Below are 23,846 nucleotides of genomic sequence, written 5' to 3'. Positions count from 1 at the left end.
GGTTATCCAAATGGCAATTGTAGTTTTGGAAACTGCTGCGCGAAAGATTTCTGCGGATGAGCGGTCGAACCATTTCCACAGGTCTTTTAGACACGAGTTCTGGCGTCTTCCTACTGATCTTTTGCCCTGTACTTTTCCTTCCAGTATAACTTGAAGTAATTCGTATCTTTCGCCTCTCAACATATGACCCAAGTATTGCATTTTCCTCTCTTTGATTTTTCTTAGTAATGTCAAGACAGGCTGCATGTCAAGTAATATTAATAAACAGAGTCTAGAACACATAATTAATCACACAAAATGCACTAAGGACCAACGAATATTGTTTAGTTTAGAAGTGATAATGGCAGCAAAAGAAAATGGTGTTTTAATGTTAACGTTTCCACCATATAGTAGCCACAGACTTCAGCCCCTCGATGTGTCGGTCGTTGCCCCATTTAAAAGTCAATATAACAGAGTTTGTAGGATCTTGTGGGACAAACTTACTCTTTGGCGGTAACGCAGAACAACATTATTTCTGGTTTTCGAAAGAATGGCATCTACCCTTTCATTCACCAAAGCAGAATTCCTAATGTCTTCAGTATCTGACTAGCCGCTTTCATCTGTACAAACTACTGGTACTTCTTTCTCAGTAAAACAAGAATATCTTACAATTGAGCATATAACCATTTCACATAATTCCTCAATAGTTCCTTCTACATCTTTTGAAAAACCATCAACTTGTGAAGAATCTAATGTCACTTAAGAACCTCCAATGCCAATGAAAATTCTGATTACACTTTAGCAAATCGGACCATTTCCTAAAGCTGCACAACGCAAAAAAGCTTAAAGATGAAGGAAGAGAGGCAAAAGTCGTATTTTAACTAGTACACCAGAGAAAGCAGATGCAGAAAGGAATAGCTCTCGTATAACTACTTCCTGTAATATCGAAGGTATTCGAGACTCTTCTACTCAAAATAATAACAACAATTATTAAAACAAAAAGCTTGATTCCGACACATCAATTTGGCTTTAGAAATAAGTACGCGACCATTGATCAAGCGCATAGAATCATAAATATCATTTAAAAATTATTAGAAGAAAAAAGGTATGTTATACTATATTTCTTGATGTTGTTCAAGCCTTCGATAAAGTATGGCATGAAGGTTTGATATATAAGCTAAAAACATCTCACAACAACAACACATCAACATCTCAAGCAATATTCGCAAATTTTACAGTCTTATATATCTGAAAGACACTTCAAAATTAAACAAGAAAACAACTATTCAGACATAAGAGAAATTAGAGCAGGAGTTCCGCAAGGTAGTGTGTTGGGCCCGGTCCTTTATTTGCTATGTACGTGCGATATTAAAACATAATATCATTGCTACCTTTGCTGACAATATTGCCATTTTAGCGGTAGATGACACTATCAAAGAGGCAATGAATAAATTACAAACAGCAGCTAACAAAATACATTATTGGACAAAAAAATTGAAAATTAGGTTGAACGAAAATAAATCTGTACACCTTAACTTTACAAATAAAAAGATACCAAATATACCAATTACAATTAATAATAACCAAGTAACATATGCAAATACGGCAAAATACCTAGGTATAACATTGGATGCACAACTAAGCTGGAAAGTTCATGTTAAGAAAAAAAGGGAAGAACTTGGCATGAGATACAAAAAAAGTATTGTTCCCCTCTATCTATATACAACAAGCTTTTACTTTACAAACAAATACTACGAACTATTTGGACTTATGGTAGCTAACTCTGGGGGTTTGCCAAGAAAAATAATATAGAAATAATCCACAAGTTTCAGAACATTGTGAATGCTCCTTGGTACGTGAGGAACAGAGACTTCCCTAAGGACCTGGGTATGGAAACTGTGGTTACAATTATCAAGAAGACGGCTGAAAATCATGAAAAACAACTTCATAGCCATGTGAATGTTGAAGCAATCTAGCTCCTTTACAACATAGGGCTAGCTAGAAGATTGAAGAGGACAAAGCCCTAGAATTGGTTAAAGTGAAAGTGGAAAAGTAGAGCAGAATGTTTGTGCGCGTGGTGCATGTTAACATTAGTGCGATATCTATCAGATTTGATTAAGAGAACACCGTAGGGTAAACTCTTGATTTCAAGCAACATTAGTAACTTAGGATAAATTAAAATTGCTTATTGGTCAACGTAAAGATTATAATCGTAAATAAACAGAAAAAAATATATATCCACAGCTACAGTTAGTTAAGTGATCGTTCATGTTACAGCAAAAAAGTGTTCCGTTTACGGAGGCAATCTCAATAGATAAAGGAGTGAGGCAATGGTGCAATGTTATTTATCATATAATCTGAGCATATCTTCGCACAAGCGTCTAAAGAGTGCATCTACTCGTAAATAACAATAAATATGCTGACGACGCAGTTGTTTTTGTAGACAGTTTATAGAGTTTACAAACAGTAATGTGTCGTGCATATTAGATATAAGTAAAGAGTATGGACTAGATATTAAAATGAAAAAAATAAAATACATGGTAGTCAGTAACCGCTAAATACTAATGCTAAATACACAGCTTCTGGTTAATCAACAGCCAATAATTTACAGGATCGATAGCTACACAGAAAACAATCTATACGGAAGGCAAGTTCAGCATTTAAAAAGATGAACTCTATCTTCAGGAATCATGATTTACTACTCAGAACAATAGTCTCAATCCTCATATGTTATGTTTTTTCTACCATATTGTATAATTTAGAAGCTTGGATGCTTTCTGAAGCATGTTTAAAAAGTCCTAATTATTCGAGATGTGATATTGCCGGCGCATCTTTAGAATTTCATGAGGACTAAAATGCTGAGTAGTGTATTAGAGGTTCGAAGTAGAATGTAGAAGGAATGTGCGATCATTCATATAATCAAAGACTGGTTCGAAACCTAAGAAACTGGTTCAACAAGTCTATAACTGGACTATTACGGATAGCTGTCAGCAAAGTAAAGGTAGCCTTGTTAATCGTTATGGATATGTGCCTTAAAAAGAATATTGTATTTAAAATATTTACAAAGATTTTATTATAATATACGGATTATTTCAGTATTAGAATAACTGAGCTGCATGGGAATTTTTACAATGTTAAATTAATAAACATAATATATAACTAATATCGTCAGATTTAACAGCTGTCCTACTTTCTATATTTTTTTACACGAATGCGTCTTATTTTACATAGTTAAAATATCAGAAAAAAGTATCTTACTTAATTTTAATAGTATACGTTCCGTATTATAATTATCTACATCTTGTTTCTTACACTGCCTCTTCTATTTTTTCTACACAGTATTGACGCTCCCCTACAAATAAAGATATTACAATTTGTACTACAAAACCAATATAATTGTAAAAAAACGTTTTCGTGACAACGCAGTATTTCTTTTAGTGTAAACACCACTACAAGAATCTTTTAAAACTGAAATCAACAATTTAAATTTCAAATATGATCTTATCAAATTTATAAAGGGCGAAAAATATTTACATAAAAGAATCCAGGCTTAATGTATGAGCGTGGAATATTAAACAGATTGTGACATCATGTACTTTTTCTTTTCAGTTTTTATTTAATTTAACCCACCTATAATATGTATATTGGCTTGGGTATATTAATTTTTCAGTTTTTACTTTGTAAAAGTATTATTTACAAAAAAAAACTAACGGAAAAAATTACATTTACAAAATATCATTTGAATATAAGTGAACTACGAAATGTTAAATCAACTTATATGGTTTATTCAAAAGATAGACATAATACCATATCAATATTTTGGTTGGATGGTATCCTTTCTGGAAAGGTATCTAAAAGACGAAGTGCTGAAAGATAATCCTCTAAGCAATGGTCAATATGCATACCAACCTGGTAAATCTACGGACTAAGCGTTGGGTGATTTAAATAGGCTTATCTGAAAGTTAATAGAAGGCAAAGAGATAGCAATGTCCTCTTTTTTTAGATATTGAAGATATTTAATAATGTTACCACCAACTCTTTGGTTAAAGCAGTCAGTAGACGAGGCACACCTGTGGTAATATGCGGATGGATAAAGGCATTCCTGGAGAATATTATAGTAATATCCACTCTGGGTAAACCAACCATCAAAGCAAGAACAGGTAGAGGCTGTCCACAAGGAGGAGTTCTGGTTGATAACTAGTGTAAACAAGACAGACTAATAGTCATTGCTCCAAAAATAAAAATCATTAACTTCACAAAAAAACAGCAAGGCCTAAAACCATCAGCGCTGGGAGGAACAGATATTCCATTTGCCAAAGAAACAAAGTGCCTAGAGGTATATTTTGATTATAAGCTTCCATAGAATACTCACATACTGAAAACTACACAGAAAGCTATTATGTCCTTGGGCAGATAGCCATGGGCAGTAGAAGGATGTGTGGTAAAAATTGGGGGCTCAACTCCATAATCACCCTTTAGTTATACACAAGGATTATTAGACCTATGATAACCTATGGGTCTGTGACGTGTTGGACAAAGACGCAGCAAGTGGGAGCAATAAGGTTGCTAATTAATACACAAAGGCTAGCATGTCTGTATTACGGGGGCCATAAAAACAACTCCTACAGCGGCGTTGGAAGTCCTGCTGAATCTTCCACCACTTCACATCTTTATACAGGGCGAAGCCAGATCTGTGATGCACAAATTAATAGTCATTGACACATAAGCCAGGCGCATAGTGCTGACAATAGAAAAAGGAGCTGAAAGTAGATATCGTAATGTGTCAACCCATCAAGGCAACAGTTACGAGATATAGCTTTGACAATAAATTCAAAATTAATATACTAGACAGGGAAGACTGAAAGGAAGGTGTATCCACACAAGCAGAAGCTACAAGGTGCACTGGTGGCTTTCCGGTAAGTCTATCTAAGGATGTCACAATTTTCCAGGTGGAAATAACGGCAATCCATCACTGCGTGGAAGAAATAGAAAGGCAGAAAATAACGCTCCGTTCAATTGTCATCTTCAAAGATAGCCAGGTAGCTCTTAAGGTACTCAACTCTATAGAGGTCAATTCTAAGCTAGTATAAGATTCTGTGGATACCCTAAATAAACAATGAGACCATAGCAAGGCTATGGTAGCCTGGATACCAGAGAGAGGAGGTTCATTAGGTCAATGAAAAATTAGATGAAATGACCAAACAAGGCTTATTAATGCCATTCATTGGACCGGAACTCTTCTGCGGCGTTGCAAAGGCAGAAACAAGAATAGGTACAAGAAACTGGGTAGCACACAAATCTTTCGAATGGAGAAGGAATTCACCAGTACAAAGACAAACGAAACAGACTAGAAAATGTAATCTAGGATTCTTCTTAATTCTGGCATACTTCTCTCGGTCTTGTGTGGCTCTAAAGAGTGCATGGGCATAAAGAGGTTTGTCCAAGGACCACAATAGATTAGAGGACCACAATAGATCTGAAAAGGCCGCAGTGGAGTAGGCCAAATGCCACCTTAATACGTCTATCTAGCTATCTATCTATTAATATTTGGGTCTACAGGGTGATAAATTTAATTATAGCCTAGACGACCAAGACTAAGAACTTAGAAGAACAAGAAGACTTCCCATTAAATAATGGCAATTTGTCATAGTACTTTTCTTCAAGTGCCATCTTTGCGACGAAGATCGGCAATCGTCACAGATATTCAGACTTAGGAGACGACTTTACGTCTCCCTATGCTTATCTTTCTTGTATTTTTCTCTGCATAATCAATTGGAACAAATTGTAGCTCTGTCCACGTGTAATATTCAAATTTTCTGGTTTTGATTGTATTTAAAATTTGTTTATTCATCTTCAGAACCTCTTTGTTTGTGACGTGTTCTGTCCACGATATTTTCAGAATTCTTCTATACACCCCCAACTCGAATAATTCCAGTTTTTTTATTGATTTCGCATTCAAGGTCCAATCTTCCATCTCACAAAACAAACCAGAAAAAAATGTAGCACCTCGCCAACCTAACTCTTAGTTTTAACTTTAAATTCTTTTTTAAACTCTTCCCATTTTGTTGAAATTTGCTCCAGCTTTTTATATTCTGATTTTGATTCACTGGAAATAATCATTTGTGGAGTTAATCATTGTTCCAAGATATTCATATTTGTCCACTCGTTCGACATCAGTTCCGTTTATTAGAAGATTTTTGATATTTTTTTTAATTTTCCACATTCTCATAACTTTTGCCTTCCTGACGTTCATTGTTAGATCGTATTCTTTTCCATACTCCGCTATTCTGGTCATCAGTCTCTGAAGATCTTCAATATTTTTGGCCAAGGAGACAGTGTCGTCCGCATATCAAAGAATTGGCGACAATACGCCTCCCTGTCTCACCCCACGTCTAATTTCAATATCCTTTGACAGCTGTTCGTTAATACGTACTTTTGCTTGCTGCTTATAGTATAAATTCGATACGATCTTGATTGACGTCCAGGCATCTTTGTATCAGTATATTAAATGAAGAAAGAGCTTCACGCGTTCCTAAACCTTTGCGCAACCCAAATTGTATATCAATAATGTCTATGTCCAGTTTATGGTATATTCGGTTATGGATGTCTTTTGATAATAACTTTAGCACACGAAACATCAAGCTAATGGTGGGATAATCCCCGCATTCTCTTTTTTGGGGAGACAAAAAAGATCAACGTTAACCAGTCCTTGGGTAATAATACGCCTGAACTATAAATTAGGTTCAAGGGTGTTACTAAAACATCAATGTGCTTCTCATCTATAATTTTTATTATTACGATAGGAAGCATGTCATATTCAGGGATTTTCTCACTCTTCATTGTTTTTAATACGTGTAATATTACTTCTTTTGTAATATCTATTTCTTCTGGAGTAAGTTTTATGTGTTCCAGGTCCCATCTTTCATCATCGACAAGTTCGTCGTTGTGTTTTTCCCAACGTTGTTCTGATCAGTCTGTGTTATAGTAATCCACAAGTGCACCAGTGAGATTTTGTTTCCTTAGTCCTGCCATTTATTTAACTTTCTTGGGTAGATTAAATAGATCGTATATTTTTAAAGGTCCCCGATCTCTTTGCATTTCAAAGTATTTTTCTTTTGCATGCTCTATTACTGCTATCATTTTCCTGATCTCGTGGTTAATCTCTCTGTATTTATTGTTATCTTTGTTTTTACATGGTATCCGTTGTTCCATCATATTGAGTATCTCGTCATTCATCAATTCTTCTTTTTACGATTATTTAGCAAGTACTTCAAGCTTCACTACAGATGGTATTATTCAATAACTTCGTGTCACGACAGCAAAGCAACTACTTGTTTGAGCGGTAAAAATCCGGTGCGTTTGCAAGCATCTGCCACCAGTAAAATATCGGCCGATTTTATGCTGGCCGTCCAAAAACGGTATGTATGCAATTACGCTTATAAGACCTAAAACGTTCGTTCCGAACAATTTGAACAATTGTAATCCAGTTGGATTTTTAATTTAATGTTTTATTAAACATATACCAATGACACTAGAAGTTTTTACCTCATTGTAAAGTTTTTTTTTTAACTTTTTTAACTTTTATGTTAAAAATGTTTTATAAGCTAAATGATTAGTAGTGATAATTAATGCTACTCACCAATTTTTGATGTTCTATCGGCAGGTATATCGAATTAATTGTACACCTAAAACAATTTCTTTTACTACATATCCATATAGTTCTTATTTATTCTTCTGTGCTCATTTTCTTTTCTATATATATATATATATATATATATATATATATATATATATATATATATATATATATATATACATATTAAGGAACTAGGTTATATATTGCATCTTTATATTATTATGTAAATGTTAAAAAATGTAATACCATACAGTTTTGATAAATCTGTAAATAATTTGTTTTGTATAATGATTCATTCCATTCTTATCATATTTTTCTTTAAAAACCCGTCTCCATGATATTATTTCTTGACTTTATAGACTAATGAGAATACACTCTAAACTTTTAAAGCATTCTTGCCAACATAAAATTGATTTTGGAATATATAATGACCTTTCATTTTCGTCTATACTCTAGAGATACTAAAGTTGTTTCAAGAATTTTTTGACAATTATTATAGGCTACAATCAACTGATCATGAAATCTTTGAAGTTTGAACCCCATATACTTGTCCCAACTAAACGACCCAACTGTCGTGACCGACAAAATTGGGCCCGACAACGTTGGGCTTGAGGGTTGGTGTGTGTGTGTGTGTAAGTTTGTTGACCGACAAAAATAGTTGTTACGTCCCGACCCGACAGGTTGAGTATGGGAATGTCGCGGTTGTACAACCAAATCGGTCGGGTACAACTATTTTTGTCAGTCAACAAGTGTACACACACACACACACACACACCAACCGTCGGGACCAACGTTGTTGGTCACGACAGTTGGGTGGTCTTGTCGGGACGTGTGTAGAGGGCTATAATATTTAAAAGTATGAAATTAGTGAATGATCTTAAAAGAAGAAGATTGCTCAAAATTGCGTTTTCCATTGCGTTTAGGCGAAAAAACTACCGTGAGTAATATAGATTGTGGTATGTAGGGAAAGCATAACTGGTCAAATGGTAAGTGAAGTTAGCTATTTTAGCTATTAAAAAGTTAGAGCAGAAGCGTAATATTATGAATTAGATCCCAAAAGGGATAAAAAGAAGGTATATAAGATAATCCAGCGTAAAGTACAGAAAATGAAAGATTTTAATAAGATTTAATGTATCCAAAATGAAAATATTAAAATATAATGTATCCAAAACGAAAATATTAAAATACATACTAGTTAACGAAAAGATGTCAAAAGGAGCTCAAGCTATTTGCATTAAATTGCATTAAAGTTTTCTTAGTTCGTTTTTTATACATTATTTTTGAAAAGACATAACCTCACCAATGACTTTTAACGCCAAATTGTTTATTTAAAAATGCAATTTTAATTACAATCAATTGTGATGTAATACCCTATAAACACAATATTTAACTTAGGATATGCCACAAGAAAACTGTTTCAGAACCTTATATTACCAAGTCTAGATTTAAAGAACAACATTAAATAATTTTCATAATTTTTAAATAGCTTATCATTTAAGATGCTCATTGCTTAAGACGTATTGATAAACATAAACTAAAAGGAATGGTTGTAATAGCTCTCAATATACCCCCAAGAAACACTAAGTATTACAATCAAAAGAACAAAAGATGTGGAAGACATACAAAAAGGGCTATTGTAAATAATAATATTTTAGTATATCATTCTATTCTTACCTTCTTGATGAAGAACAAACATTTACTTCTGGCGCTGCAACTCCGCAAGTCCTTAGAAGAGGGAGTCTTTTTATTTCTTGTATGTACCTGTATATACATTTTGAACGAATGTTGTAAAAACACATCGCGATGATGATTAGTGATACAGAAGCTACTATTCCCACGAAGACAGGAATATTTCTTCTTAGTTTTTCTGAAAAAAAAAAATACGAACTAAATGTTACTCGAAGTAATAAAAGAAAAAAAAAACTATTACACCCAGCACATTAAACAAACAAAACAATCATCAACACGGAAGTCACGTTTTTCAGTCATCAAGGGGCATTAATCGTTGATCATATCCTCTGTACAGACTCTGTGCTGAATAGGATCGATGATGAATGCTACATTGGAGACTCAATAACTTCTGACCACCTGCCACTATTAGTCAAAACTGACTTCAACTCCCCCCCAACCCTTAACTGCTATTTACAAACGAGATTATCGTAAAGCTAATTGGGAACTTTTCCAAGAGTTCATCGACCACAACATTCCAGAGTTAGGTGTTACGTCAACAACTAATCAAGTTAACACAGGGATTTCAAAAGTTGAAAGCCTCTTACGAGAGGCTTCTTTCCTAGCAATTAAAATGATTAAAATAAATCCATATACTTCAATGCTTTCGCAACGCATCCTCGCTAAAATCAGCACAAAGCGCAGATTAATCAGAGAGTATAAAACTAGAGGTTAACAAGTTGAAACAAGATCAGTGGAGTTAAATGTGGTTGGACTGGAAAACCACATTTCTAAAAACAATACACTCATATCTCTCCAATCGTACTATAAGTTAGAATCTACAATTATTCCACACCATTCACTCCACAAGCTGGAGTGCCTTAAGGCTCAATTTTAGCGCCAATCCTTTACACAGTTTATAACAGCGACCTTCCCTGCCCTACCGATCAAAACGAAATCACCCCCCTCTATGACGACGACCCTGCACTGCTCTTTTCAGGCACAGTCGACGGAACGATTAGGAGCCGCTCTGTGTTCAGCAGGTCACAGACCCAACTTGACAAGATCGTCAAATGGTGCAACAAATGGAGAGTCACTCTCAACCCAACCAAGACACAAGCCATCCTCTTCAGGTCTCCGGAAACTTCTCGGTTTGAGGACGAAGGCAACCTAATAGAGCTCTATGGAGCCAGACTCCCGTTTCAAAGTTCGGTCACCTATGTGGGTGTTCAATTTCAGAGGAACTTCAATTGGGATACGGAACTAAATTTCACCCTAAACAGGTCGACATTAATTCATCAACTTGCAAACATACCTACCGTAGAGAGTAGAATCCAAACTCTCGGCAAGATAAATGTCCTACGAACCATAACAAGCTCCAACATCAGAGCAAAGGAGGTCCTTCAAACATCTTGCCACCGCCTAGTACACATTCTCACCAGGCACCCCGCAAAGAAAGTTCCCTTCCTCCCGGCAAAACTTCTCAATTTGGCTGAAAACGAACTTCCTGATGGGTATTGCAACATCCTAGAAGCGACGCCATTAAGATATCACAGATTCTAACAATCTGCAAGCCAAAAATGCTCAACCGAAAGAGCCGTTCCCAAATGTATAGCTAGTAACACGCGAAGGTACCCCACAGCGTGGCATGGCTAACAACCTTCCTCACCACAACAACACAACGATATTCACACTGACTGACTACTGGCTCTTAGCAAGCCACTCGACATTTTTTTCTATGTCTTCTTCTTCTTCTAGGCCATAGTGGAGTCCAATTGGTTATTCTTCGAAGCATGTCTTGATATACTGCATGTCAGTATGTGTCCGATCCATTCTAGGCGGAGTGCTTTGATATGTCTGATTTCTCCCTTTAGTTTGTTTTCTATTTCCATGTTCGTTTTTACCCTCTCTTGTTATTTTGGGGATCTCTACTGATAAATGATAAACGTGTTTGAAGTAACTCTGTGAGTACTCAATTTTTGAGCTGTGACGAGCGAATTTTTAAATACAGTGTGTAAATAATGAAGGAAAGTGACAATAAATGACGCAATAATACCTAACAACTACATAATTGTGAGTACTCTTATAATAATTAATGAATTTAACTAATTTAATTAACCTAAGTACGAGAGGTATAATACATAGATATAAAATCCGGATCCCACAAAAATTCAAGACTATTAAAAGTTAGAGGTGGGAGCTAATTCTAAGAAATAACGTATGTAAAGAATAATAGATTTTAGGATATTAAAACTTGTGGGAGGTGCATTCGTACAGGAATTCACAACATAAGTAATAAATAAGTAATATTAAAAAACAGGAAAAGAACTGTAGGTAGAAAACTTTCAATAATTTTATTATAAACAGATAAGCAGGGGCAGATTCTGATTTTTAACTAGAAATAAAAGTGCTGTAGAATTGCTTTGACGCAGTGACCTAAAACTCTAGCACAGGAAATTACTAGGAATAAAAAACAATGCATTCAGATGACGAGCTAACTGATGAAGGGAAAACAAGAAGAGAAGGAAACTACAGCAAAAGGAAAGGAAGGAAACTACAGCAATGGACCAAGTGATGAAAATGATGAGGGAATTAACAATGGATATAAAAGACAAAAAACAATATAGATCCGGAGACAAAATCACACAACCAAAGAAGGAAATTAAAGAACTAAAAGATCAACAAAGCGACTACAAAGATGAAATATAAAAGCTGCGAAAAACAAATGTAAAAGTTATAAAACAAATAGATCTATCAGAAAGGGAAATTAACACAGTAAACGTAAAACATAACAAATTGAGAGAGAAAGAAGGAGGAAAAATGTAATAATACAAGGAATAAAATTTGATACAAATGATTAAAAAGTTTTGTGAGAGATTATGGAGAATTTAATGGAAAACGAACTACAAGTATCAGTAGATATAAATGGAGCAAGGAAAATAGGAGAAAATACTGCTATAGTGGAACTTAACAGCGTGAAAAATAAAATCGAAGTAATAAAAAATAACAGTAAATAAAAACCACAAAGGACGAACGAATTTATATAAATGATGATATGTCAAAAGAAGAAAGAATTATATATTAGTAGGGACATGAAATGTAAGCGGAACATACGAGGAAGGAAAGCTAAAACACTTAGTCACAAAACACAATAAAAATAAATGACCATTTATTTTTCAATAGCGGAGGAGAAAAAAGACTGTTAGGCACATTCTTTGTGGTAAATAAAAAGCTGAAAGATCTAATCGTTGACTTAAAACCAATTTCAGATAGAATATTAGTACTACGAATAAGGCGAAAATATCAAAAATATTAAAAAAAAAAATTATAAACATACACGCACCGACTGAAGAAAAAAAACATAGAAATAAAAGAAAACTTCTATAATCAAGTAGACACAGTATTTGAAAATATTCCCAAATACGATGTAAAAATAGTACTAGATGATGCTAATGCAAAAATAGAAAAAGAAGAAATATAAGTATCCACTATAAGAAAATATAGTTTGCATAAAGTAAAGAACGGAAATGGCACTTCTTAATAGATTTTCCAAAAGAAAGAAATATGAATACACCAAGGAACGTGGAGATCGCTAGATGGGAAAACTGTAAACCAAATAGATCATGTGCTCGTCGAAAAAGACATGGAAAAATCTATAAGGAACATAAGAATATACAGAGGATCAGATGCAGACACAGATCATTTTATAGTCGGAATACAAATTAAGCAGCTTATAGCAGTTTTTAGAAACCAACAGAAAAAAAGTATAAAGCAACTAAACCTATTAGACTACTATCAGAAGAAGAACAAAAGACATATGAACGAATAGTCTTTTTATTAGGAAATATTGAACAAACATAGATGCAAATTAAAGTATGTACGACCAAAGCAGCGCAAGCTAGTAATGAAAATATAAAAGATGAATAGAAAGAATGATTAAATGAGGAATGTAAAGCAGAACTAGATGAACGAAATAAATTAAGACTCAAAATGATCAAAGAAAAAACCACCAGAGCTAGAGAAAAATACAACGAACAAAGAAAACGAACCAAAAAATCCTAAAATCAAAGTAAAGGAAAATACAATGAAGATCAATTGAAATGTATAGAAGAAAAGAACGAACAGAGGAAAGACCACCTAATGAAAAATAAATAATCTAAAGAAAAATAAGAGCCCAAGAAACGATGAAGTAACAGGAAAGTAATTAAGAAAAAGATAAATTGAAAAAGTTGCTAAAAGAAATATGGGAATAAAAACGCATACAGAAAGAATGGACTGAAGTAACACTGTGCCCAATTCATAAAAGAGACGACTAAAGTTTATGCCATAATTACAGGAAAATAGCGCTACTAAATGATGCATATAAAATATAAAATACTTGCAGGACATATAAAAGATAAGATATCACAAAAAGTAGATAATGACGTAGAATATCAATGTGCATTCAGAAGAGGGCGCGGCAAAGAAGATCAAATTTTTTTATTGCGTGAAATATAAGCAGAAAGTTACGAATAGGAGAAATCTACAGTGGCCCTATTCATCGACAAGCTTTTGACAGTGTAAAATGAACAGAAATATAAAAGGTACTACATGAAATGAGAATTAGTGAAAAATTACTAAGAATGATAAAGGTGACACTCAGAACAACAGGAAAACGGAGTTAAAATAAATGACAAAAAACAGATAACTTTGAATTCAGTAAGGGGATGCGACAAGAAGGACTCACCGTCATCATTGTTGTTCAGTATTCTTTTTAAAATTGTCGTCATAGAAGCCAGCATTAACAGAAGAGACCTTTTATATCAACGGAAACACCAATGCCTAGCATTCGCTGATGACATTGTACTGAGAGCCAAATGTAAACAAGAATTAAAAGAAATACTAAACAGATTAGAAGCGAAAGCGAGAAAAAAAGGGATATACATAAATGAAGAAAAGACCAAATATATGGAATTGACAGAACGAAACTACATACAAGGACAATATCTGACAATAATCACAGAAGGGAAAACATATAAATTCGAGGAAGTAGAAAGATTCCAATCCCTATGTGCATCATTTACCAGGACACCAAATATAAAAGAAGAAATCCAAACGAGAATTATGGCCGGTAATCGTTGTTTCTTTGCTTTGAACATCATATTAAGAAGTTAAAACATATCTAGAAGGGCTAAGAATACAATAAGACTTATAGTTTTATATGCCAGTTAAACATGGACGATGAGTAAATCAGAACAAGTCATGCAAGTGTCGAAGAGAAAAGTCTTCAGGAAAATATTTGGAGGAAAGCTATGGAATGGAATGTGGATAAAAAAACCAAATATAAAACTAGAGACAATGTATGGAGAACAGAATATCGTAGGGTTCATAAAATCGCAGACTGAGATGGCTGCGGCATATCCAAAGGATGCCAAACATGAAACTACCTAAAAGAATTTTAAAAAGAAAAATAGTAGGAAAGTTAGGCCGAAAACCAGGTGGAAGAAGCAGGCTGAAAGAGACATAGAACTTAAAATCCTAAATTGGAAGTATAAAGTAGAAGGAAAGAAAAAAATGGAAAATAATAGTAAACCAAGCCATGCGACTTCTAGTCCTAAAATTTTAGTAAGGTGTGTTTCTATTGTTATTTCTCGTTGTTGTTTCCATAGTATAAGCAACACCTGGTCTAATTAAGGTTCTGTATATATTCATTCTTGTGTTTTTGCTTAATTTTTTGCTTCTAATTAAATTTCTGTTTATGCCATACGACTGATTTTCTTTTAAAATTCTTTCTTCTACTCTATCCCTTCCAGTCTTGTCAATTGCCATTTCCAAATACGTGAAGGTGGGTACAGTTTCAAACCTAGAGTTTGATGTGATCTGGTGTGTATCTGTTTTTATGTCTTCTCTCCCTATCTTCATATACTTTGTTTTGTTTTGATTTGTCCCCAAACCTAGTCCTTTTGCCATCTTTGTGTTTGCCATACTGGTCAGAGTTTCTACGTAGGCATATTTGGTGTTGATTGGTAATACTATTTTATTATCCAGTTTTATAGAATCAGCCTTCCTGATTATTGCTTCTAGAATTAGGTTAAACAGTAACGGGAAAATGGCAGCTCATTGCTTCATGCCTTTGTTTATTTTAATTTCTTAGGAAATTATTCCTTTGAATCTAACTTTTGCGGTGTTGTTTTTAAGCGCAACTGTTAAAATATTCTTTAGTTTTGTTGGAACCCCAAGGTCCCTTAATTCTTCCATCATTTTTGACCGTAAAACTACGTGTATTTCTCGACTATATTTTCTTACTTTTGTATTATTTGTTATAGTTTATGCATGGCGTTAATTGTTAATTTGCCTGGTCTAACCCATTCTGATATTATCCCAATATTCTTTCTGCATGTTTTTAGTCTAGTGTTTATATATTAGCTAAGATCTTAAGAGGGAGCAAATGGAAAAGCATAACAATAAATAATTAAAGAATTGTTGAAAGACCATAAGAATTGAGAGTCTGTACCAGTGGCCAACTAAAAAGATAAACCGATTTTCGATATAGAAGAAGAAACGTTCGAAACTTGAGATTGTATGATTGTACTTGAAATTTTACCCGAAAGTTTTGTTAAAAATGGATTTTTTAAAATTTACGATTTTTGACATTAACTATATTCTTAAATATTACAATGATTAATTAATACGTACCCGGTGTCCTAAATTTTATGCTAGTAGTACAGTTTGTGCAGCCATCATTAGTACTGTAATTTACAGACAGCGTATATTCTTCATTATCTACTAAATTATCAATGCAAATCACAAATTCTTTTTCGTTATAATAGCCTTTGGTTATTTCAAATATTTCTCCAGTTGAATGTGATTCACTAAAAATATAAATACATGAGTTATAGTGCAGTAGTGTTGTGAGAAAAGTGAAGGTGTAATACGCTGAAAATTTTGTTTTGCTTTGTTTGCTTAAACTTATAAATCTATGAAACTAAAGTGTTCCAAAAAGTTCAAAATAACAGACCGTGTGGCACTTTAAATTCAATGAAAAATGGTTTTTAAACTTTTACATCCCAGGATCAACAATTATTGACGAACAGACTCAGATTGGAAACCTAAGACGACCTAAACGTCCTAAAAAAGACGGAATTATCGGTAAAAGACATAAAAGCAGAGAATGTAAAATGGGCTATTAACCAGTTTGTTCCATTTAAATCTCCAGGGGAATATGGAATATTTCCTGCCCTATACAAAAAGGATTGGACATTTTATTATCCATCCTAACAAATATCTTTAGAACTAATATATCACTAGCTTATATATCAGAGACTTGGGCAACTGTAAGAGTGGTGTACATACACAAAATAGGACGACAAGAGAACGCCCTACCTAAATCCTACAGACCCATAAGTCTTACATTATTTTTGTTAGAAGCAATAGAAAAAATTCTTGATAGATATATTAACGAAGATTCTCATCCTCTCAATGGCAATCAGCATGCCTATCAAGAAGGAAAATCAACAAAAACAGCACGGGGCGAGGTAGTTCAGAAAATCAGTCACTCCATTAATAATGGAGAGATTGCGTTAACCGCGTTTCTAGATATAAAAGGCTCATTTAATAATTCACTACCAAATTCCCTTTATGATACAGTAGCATGAAAAGGGATATCCATTACCGTATGCAACTGGATCAAAGCAATATTGGAAAATAGGCTGATTCTAACAGACCTGCAAGGAGAGGAGGTTGTGGCCAAAACAGCTAAAGGGTGCCTACAAGGGGGAGTGCTTTCTCCTCTTCTGTGGTTACTCCTGGTGAATGATCTGATCTCACTCCTTGACGCAAGAGGAAAATACAAAATGTTCTATTCAGCACATTCCAACGAACATTCAATGTGAAATGTAATTCACCTTTACTAGGTGATGCGGTGGGGAAAAAACTGTCTGTCAATACTAGCAAAACAGTAGCGATCAGTTTCACAAGGAGACGGAGCCTAGGTAACATTTGGATGCCCACTCTCTATGCAGAAACTATCAAAGAGGCGAATGAGGTCAAATGCCTAGAGAAAATAATAGTCAACAGAGCGATAGTCTCCAATTGGACATGTCGAAGAATATGTGAGAAATCATGGGGTATGGAACCCAAACAGATGTGCAAGCATGCTTAATCATAATAGGAGCTATGTCGATTACCACAAATATCTGCATAGAGGTCATATTACATTACATATATGGATGGAGAAGCAGGCGAATGTAGGAATATACAGAAGGAGGATCATATGTCAGCAACCAGGGTGAAGGGATACCGGGATCAAATCTGGAGAGATGATAAAAAATGCAAAAGGTGCAATGCAATCTAAATATAATTTAGAAAAACAGTTTACCTCGTCTTTCTAAAAAGAGACGAATGGAAGTAGAATAAAACAAATCTCATAATGGCAGACCAATGCTGGTATACAAACGGCTCTAAAACCAATGAAAGAGTTAAAGCTGAAATATACGGAGGGAAACCAAAGGTTAAGCCTTAGTGAAAGCCTATGTAATCACTCCACTATGTTCCAAACAGAAATTTATGCTATAGAGCATAAACTCTACAGGAACTAATAATGGGACATTGCAGGGACGGATCTATAAAAATTGTATTGGATAGCTAGACGGCATTAAAGGCACTTCAATCCAATCGAATTTACTCCAAGTAAGTTTGGAACTGTTTTTGGAATGGAATTCGGATAAAAAAAGTAACAAAGTAAGTTTACGCTGGGTGTCTGAGCATACCTTGCATTGAAGAGAATGAAAATTGGACCTACTTGCCAGGGGAGAGGCAAAAACATTCATAGGCCCAGAACCCGTCGTTGGAATAGCAAGAAACGCAGCCAGAAGAAAGATTTATACATGATATGCGAATTACAGTAGGTCTTCGAATTGGACACTGTCACCTCAAGGGGCACATGAATAAAATCCTATTGACAGAAAGTGTGGGTTGCAAATTTTGTCAGGCTGAAAACGAGACAACGGAACACTATCTGTGGAACTGCCCAGAGATAGAGTATATCTGAGTTCTAAATTTTTTAAATTCTTTACAATATGATTTATGGTGATGTTATGGTGAAAAAACAATAACTTTTATTATTTTTTGTCAGTAAAGCCACCCAATGAAAATCATTCCTGTAGTTGGTCAGTATCTTTCTAAATCGGTTTGTACATTGGCCATTTTGCCGAACTTTAACTTTTTAAATTATTTGCGTAAGTGCAAACTTGACTGGAAGGTAAATATGGAAGGTAATTATTTTTAACAATTATTATTGAAGTCAAAAACTATCGCACTTAATGATCCTTGAGGAGTATCATTAGTGTGAACTTCCTAGATATTTTGCCATATGCTCGTAATAAAAGTTGTGTTTGTTAGAAAATGGTTAGTAAATGAAGAAGTGATAATATACCACTATAGTATATAATAATATAATTATAATTATAATAATTTAAGAACCTATTTTCAGATGCAGGCTGAGACATCTACTTTACATCGAGCAATTTGCGCAGTAGATGACACAACACCGCTAAAACTAAGGAAACAAGAAATGCTCATAAACCACCTGACTAAACAAGAAAAAATGCGCACCTGGATGAGTAAACCTCTGCATGGGCGACATCTCAATGAGGGCAGCCAAGAATATGTCGACAATACAGCGTCGAACTATTGGTTGACATCAGGACAGATGTTTCCCGAGACTGAGGGTTTCCTACTTGCCATTGAGGGTCAGGTTATTCCAACGAAAAATTACCTGAAATATATTGTTAAAGACTCGTAAGTCCAAAACGACAAATGATTATATGGATGTCAAATAGAAACCGTCCAACATCTTACCAGGGGCTGCCAGGCGTTTGTTGGTACTGAGTATAAAATACGCCATAACTCAGTAGGAAAGATTATTCACCAGGAATTAGCCAGCAAACGGACTTTTTCAGACCGATCATCTGCCTTATTATCAATACGTCCCTGACAAAATGCTTGAAAACGACAACTACAAGTAGTGTTGCCCAAATGCAAGAACAAGACGAGACTTAGGCAGTCTTGGTCTTGGTCTTGCGCCAATACACCTGGTCTTGGTCTTGGTCTTGGTATTGCACTCCTGGTCTTGGTCTTGGTCTTGCAGCAAGAGTCTTGCAAGTCTTGCAGTTACCCATTAGCCTATTGCTATTTATTAAACGTTACTTTAGATCTTAGAACAACGTAACGGAGTAAGTACATTTTAAGCTTGAATTAACATAGCCATAATAAAGACCAACCAAATTAATAAATGTCTAAATAACTGCCATCGGGTGGGGTTTGAAGCCACGATCTAAGCTTACCGTGCCTATGCTCTAACTAACTCAGCTATCTACCATGTCCCACAGAAGTCAATCTGTTTCTTAATAAACGTTTGCATTTACTAAGCTTAAATGTGCTAAAACATGGTTAAAACACAAAAAAAAACAAATTAATGACATAAGCATGCCTGTATTTTAAAGAACATTCCGGGAACACTCCGGGAACACTCCGGGAACACTCCGGGAACAAAAAGGATTAGATGAAAAACAATTATTACATTAAACTCAAAGGAAAGCTCAATTGGGAATGAAGTTAAGTAATGACGAAAAAGTAACTACGATACTACTAGTTACTTTATGTTCGTTACTATCCAATACCTTAAGTATCTAATAACAAACCGAGAATTATATATCGTTACTTCGTTATTCTAAATACTTCGGTATTTTGTTACGGTAGGCGGCATTATATGTTATTAATTTGTCTCGTTACTTTCGCGCTCTTTCAGCAAATTTTGTTTAACCGAATGATCTCATCGCACACTCAGCAGAAACAATTAGTTATTATCTAATCGGCCTATAGTCTTAGGCCGATAAGATTTGTTTATTTAGATTCCTTCTGACTAAATTATAATGGGAATACGATATTACTGTCGGCGTCGCATTGCAAGAAGATTATTTTTATGATTAGAGGGCGGCTATACTCAAAATATGGACAATTAATTTCAGAGCGAAGAAGTCGTGTGCTGGAAAAGAATGTACAAAATATTTAATTGTGTAATCTCGACCTCTGAGCACGTGTCAAATGTGTTTTTTTAATGAATATTTTGATTCGGTATGTATGTTTATGGTATTGTTTGTAATACGCACTAGTTCAGTTTTTTAAATTTTTATTACATTTTTTTGCGTCTCATTGAGTCTTTAAGCCTATACCCGAACTACTATATTTGCTAAAACCACATTCAGTCCTAACTGCAAGACGCAAGAGTCTCGCAGGCTTAGTCTTGTTCTTGCTTAAATCTTGCACGGTCAGTCTTGGTCTTGGTCTTGCTAAAATTAGGCGGTCTTCATAGAGCGGATTTCATACTAGTTAATAAACTTACTAGGCAAACAACACTAATCGATGTGGCGATACCTAACAACAATAATCTGTGGTTTAAATACAACGAAAAGATCGCCAAATATAGAAATCTCGAAATACAAAGAAGACGTCAGTGGAGAATGGAAAGTACCCAGACAGTAGCTATTATTCTATCCACTTCTGGTCTTATTCCGAAAAACCTCCTGGAAAACATAAAATAGCTAGGTCTAAGTAAACACCTGTATAAGATCATGCAGAAAGCTGTACTCTTCGATAACGCGGATACTTTTGATACCGTAGGTATCTGGGATAAGTGAATTTTCCCCTTAGAGGGAGTGTGAACCATATGGCTGAATCTGATAATAATAATTAATTAAAGGGGTTCATACAAATCGTCGAATCCTTTTTCGATATAAAACGAAACACCAATAAATATAGCTTGCAATAAAAGGTCATACTAACTTATATTTGTTATATTATCTACAGTGCACCAATGTGACCTAAAGCCTGATTATACTGAATTTAGTATTTTGTAATTTTTCAGGTTTGAAGGACACTTATTATTGATAATTTACTTTAAGTTTTATTAAAGCTTTTAGAAATTTTAAAGGTTTTACTGCGATAAAACAGGTCACGGGAAAAATTTATAATTTAGTAAAAAAATAATAAAAAAACTCGAACATAGAAGTAAAACTACTAAATTAATAAAAACATAGGGTAAAATTTTGACTATTATAATATGCAATCATATGGTCAATTACTTACTTTGTAGCACTTGCAAAAGAATCCCAAAACCAAACAGTGGTTGGGTTTAAATGGATTAAACCATTCTTAAAATTGTTAAATTATCTGGCTATATGCCTATGCACTTGGATTGTCTTCAGGGAACATAAGTCCCTACTCGAAAGAGCTTTTCTACGAACTGTAGGAAAGTTAAATGCAACTAATTTGATATATCAAAAGTAATAATTGACTGTTTAAAGTTACAATAACATTCGGAACAAGATTGATTGTACATACTGTTTATTTTTTATGAATTGACTATAAAATTAAATTGATCAGTAAAATTGGAAGCAAATTTTTTTTGAAGAAGTAGAAGATTATCTTTTACTTTTAGTAACAACACATCTTCATTCTTAACTTTCCTCAATATGACCTTAAATAAAAACAAGTCCCTTCTCATCTATTTAGAATCAATCAAAAAGAAAATAAAAAAACACCATCTTATTTTCAGTAAAGCTGATAAAGGCAACTGCCTTGTTATTTTAGAACAACAACTTTATATTGGCAAAGTCACTTCTTTCTTAGATAATAACAACTTTACCCTCCTCCCTGTTGATCCATCTAAATATTTTATTTTCAAAATTAAAAACAGTTCAAAACAGCTTTTCAATTTATTTTCTGAACAAGAAGCACCCTACCACAAAATCTCCAGTAACCTCCTCATTCCCAGACCTATGGTTTACCCAAGATACACATTGGGTAAGTTGACATTCCTAATCGTCCAGTTGTCAGTTTTATCAACACTTCAGTTTCTATTTTATCTAAATTCATTCTTAACATCCTAACAAACTTTATCAACTTCACCTCCCAATTCACAGTTTCTAACTCTCACCAATTAGTTGAAAAACTTCAATTTATTAATCTTAATCGTAATATTACTGTGCTATCCTTTGATGTTAGCAATTTATTTACTTCAGTACCCAAATAGAAATCTATTAGTCTGGTTAATACACTACTTACAAATAAATATATCTCTCCCATCAACATTTCATCAATATTCTAAAAATTTGTCTGTCTCAAAAATTACTTTGTTTCCAATAACAACGTTTATCAACAACCTGATGGTTTAGCAATAGGTAGTTGCTTATCCCCGTTCTTAGCTGATGTATTTATGGATAATTTAGAATCAAATCATATCACAAAAAATGCTGAGATCCTACACTTCGAGTTCCGATATGTTGATGGCTGCTTGTCTTCATTTCAGGTAAATCTGAATTATCCCATATCTTACTTCATAAAATCAATCAAATTTATTTTTATAGTTTTTTACCATGGAACTAGAAACTTCTAACTCCATCAACTTCCATCACCAGACTAAATGACCACTTAAGCTTTGGTATCTACCGTAAACCTATACAAACAAATCATGTCATCCACTTCTCCGCAAACCATCCACTGTCACAGAAGCTCCCATCTTTTTGCAGTTTTATTCATTTCATACCTCTTTCACCAACTGATTTCAATAAAGAAAGAACATTATGAAACCAAATTGCAAATAACAATGATTATGATCCATCAGTCCATCACCAATCACCAATCAGCCTTTCCCTAAATTTCCAATATTTCTTCCATTTATAACAATTCACAATATACAACTAAGAAACGTATTGCGTTTGGATCTATACGAAGACTTAGAGATCATTAAAGACACGAAAAACAGTCCCAATTGTGTCAACAGACAGACTTCGCCCAACCGTAATTTTCTTCCCATCCATCGATTGTTTTCTTAATCTCAATACTTTCTTAATTTTACTTAAAAACCTCCCATATTTTCTTTTGCTTATTTACGTGTTAATAACTTCATTGTTTCCTTATATTTCCATCATACTCCTGTACCCTCATTACCTATAATTAATTTACCCAACTCATATTAATCTCAACCGTACTCATCCAATCTTTTTCTGTTGCTACTACACCGACACTTTTCCTCATCTTAACCTCTTGAATACCAAATCTAATACATTTTCATACTTCTTCATACCAATTTTTCTTTCATTTCTTTATTTTATCCTACTTTAACGAAATATTAACTTATCCAGTCTTTCATGCCTTTCATTTGTGATCTTCTTCTTTTTCCCTATTTATATAACAGTTTATATCATATTTTTAACATTTAATTTCCATTACACTTCTCATAAAAAAAATTTGTCAATACATATTATAACATTACACCAACCAAATTATAGATAATTTCTTTTCAATTCATAATCTCTTAGACCATAAAGGATTTTATTTCCAATCATATAATTAGATTTCCTTTGTACTGACACACCTTCACTTCAGGAATCATTGAGTGTACCTCATTTTTCTTAAATAATTTTTCATTCAATTTTACAATTTACATCATCAACTTATGAAATTGACTATAGGTCATCCATCATTATCACTACATTTTATCTTATGACCCTTTCAACTATTTACT

The 23,846-nt window shown here is 34.0% G+C and overlaps 1 protein-coding gene across 1 annotated transcript in view; it reads right to left on the bottom strand.

Annotated features, from left to right (window-relative positions):
- Positions 1-1,890: 1,890 nt before the first annotated feature.
- LOC140434673 (uncharacterized) overlaps positions 1,891-23,846 on the bottom strand; it is a 66,328-nt gene continuing 44,372 nt past the window's right edge. The window contains exons 4-7 of the mRNA XM_072523094.1: positions 15,959-16,134; positions 9,290-9,482; positions 7,619-7,664; positions 1,891-3,331 (exon numbers count right to left, since the gene is read on the bottom strand). Of these exons, the coding sequence (XP_072379195.1) occupies positions 3,311-3,331; positions 7,619-7,664; positions 9,290-9,482; positions 15,959-16,134 (436 nt within the window). The 3' untranslated portion in view covers positions 1,891-3,310. The remainder of the gene's footprint in view (positions 3,332-7,618; positions 7,665-9,289; positions 9,483-15,958; positions 16,135-23,846) is intronic.

The sequence above is a fragment of the Diabrotica undecimpunctata genome, chromosome 2 (genome assembly GCF_040954645.1).
Source record: "Diabrotica undecimpunctata isolate CICGRU chromosome 2, icDiaUnde3, whole genome shotgun sequence".
In the NCBI taxonomy this organism is placed as follows: Eukaryota; Metazoa; Arthropoda; class Insecta; order Coleoptera; family Chrysomelidae; genus Diabrotica; species Diabrotica undecimpunctata.
This window is presented reverse-complemented; position numbering and strand designations above follow the sequence as displayed.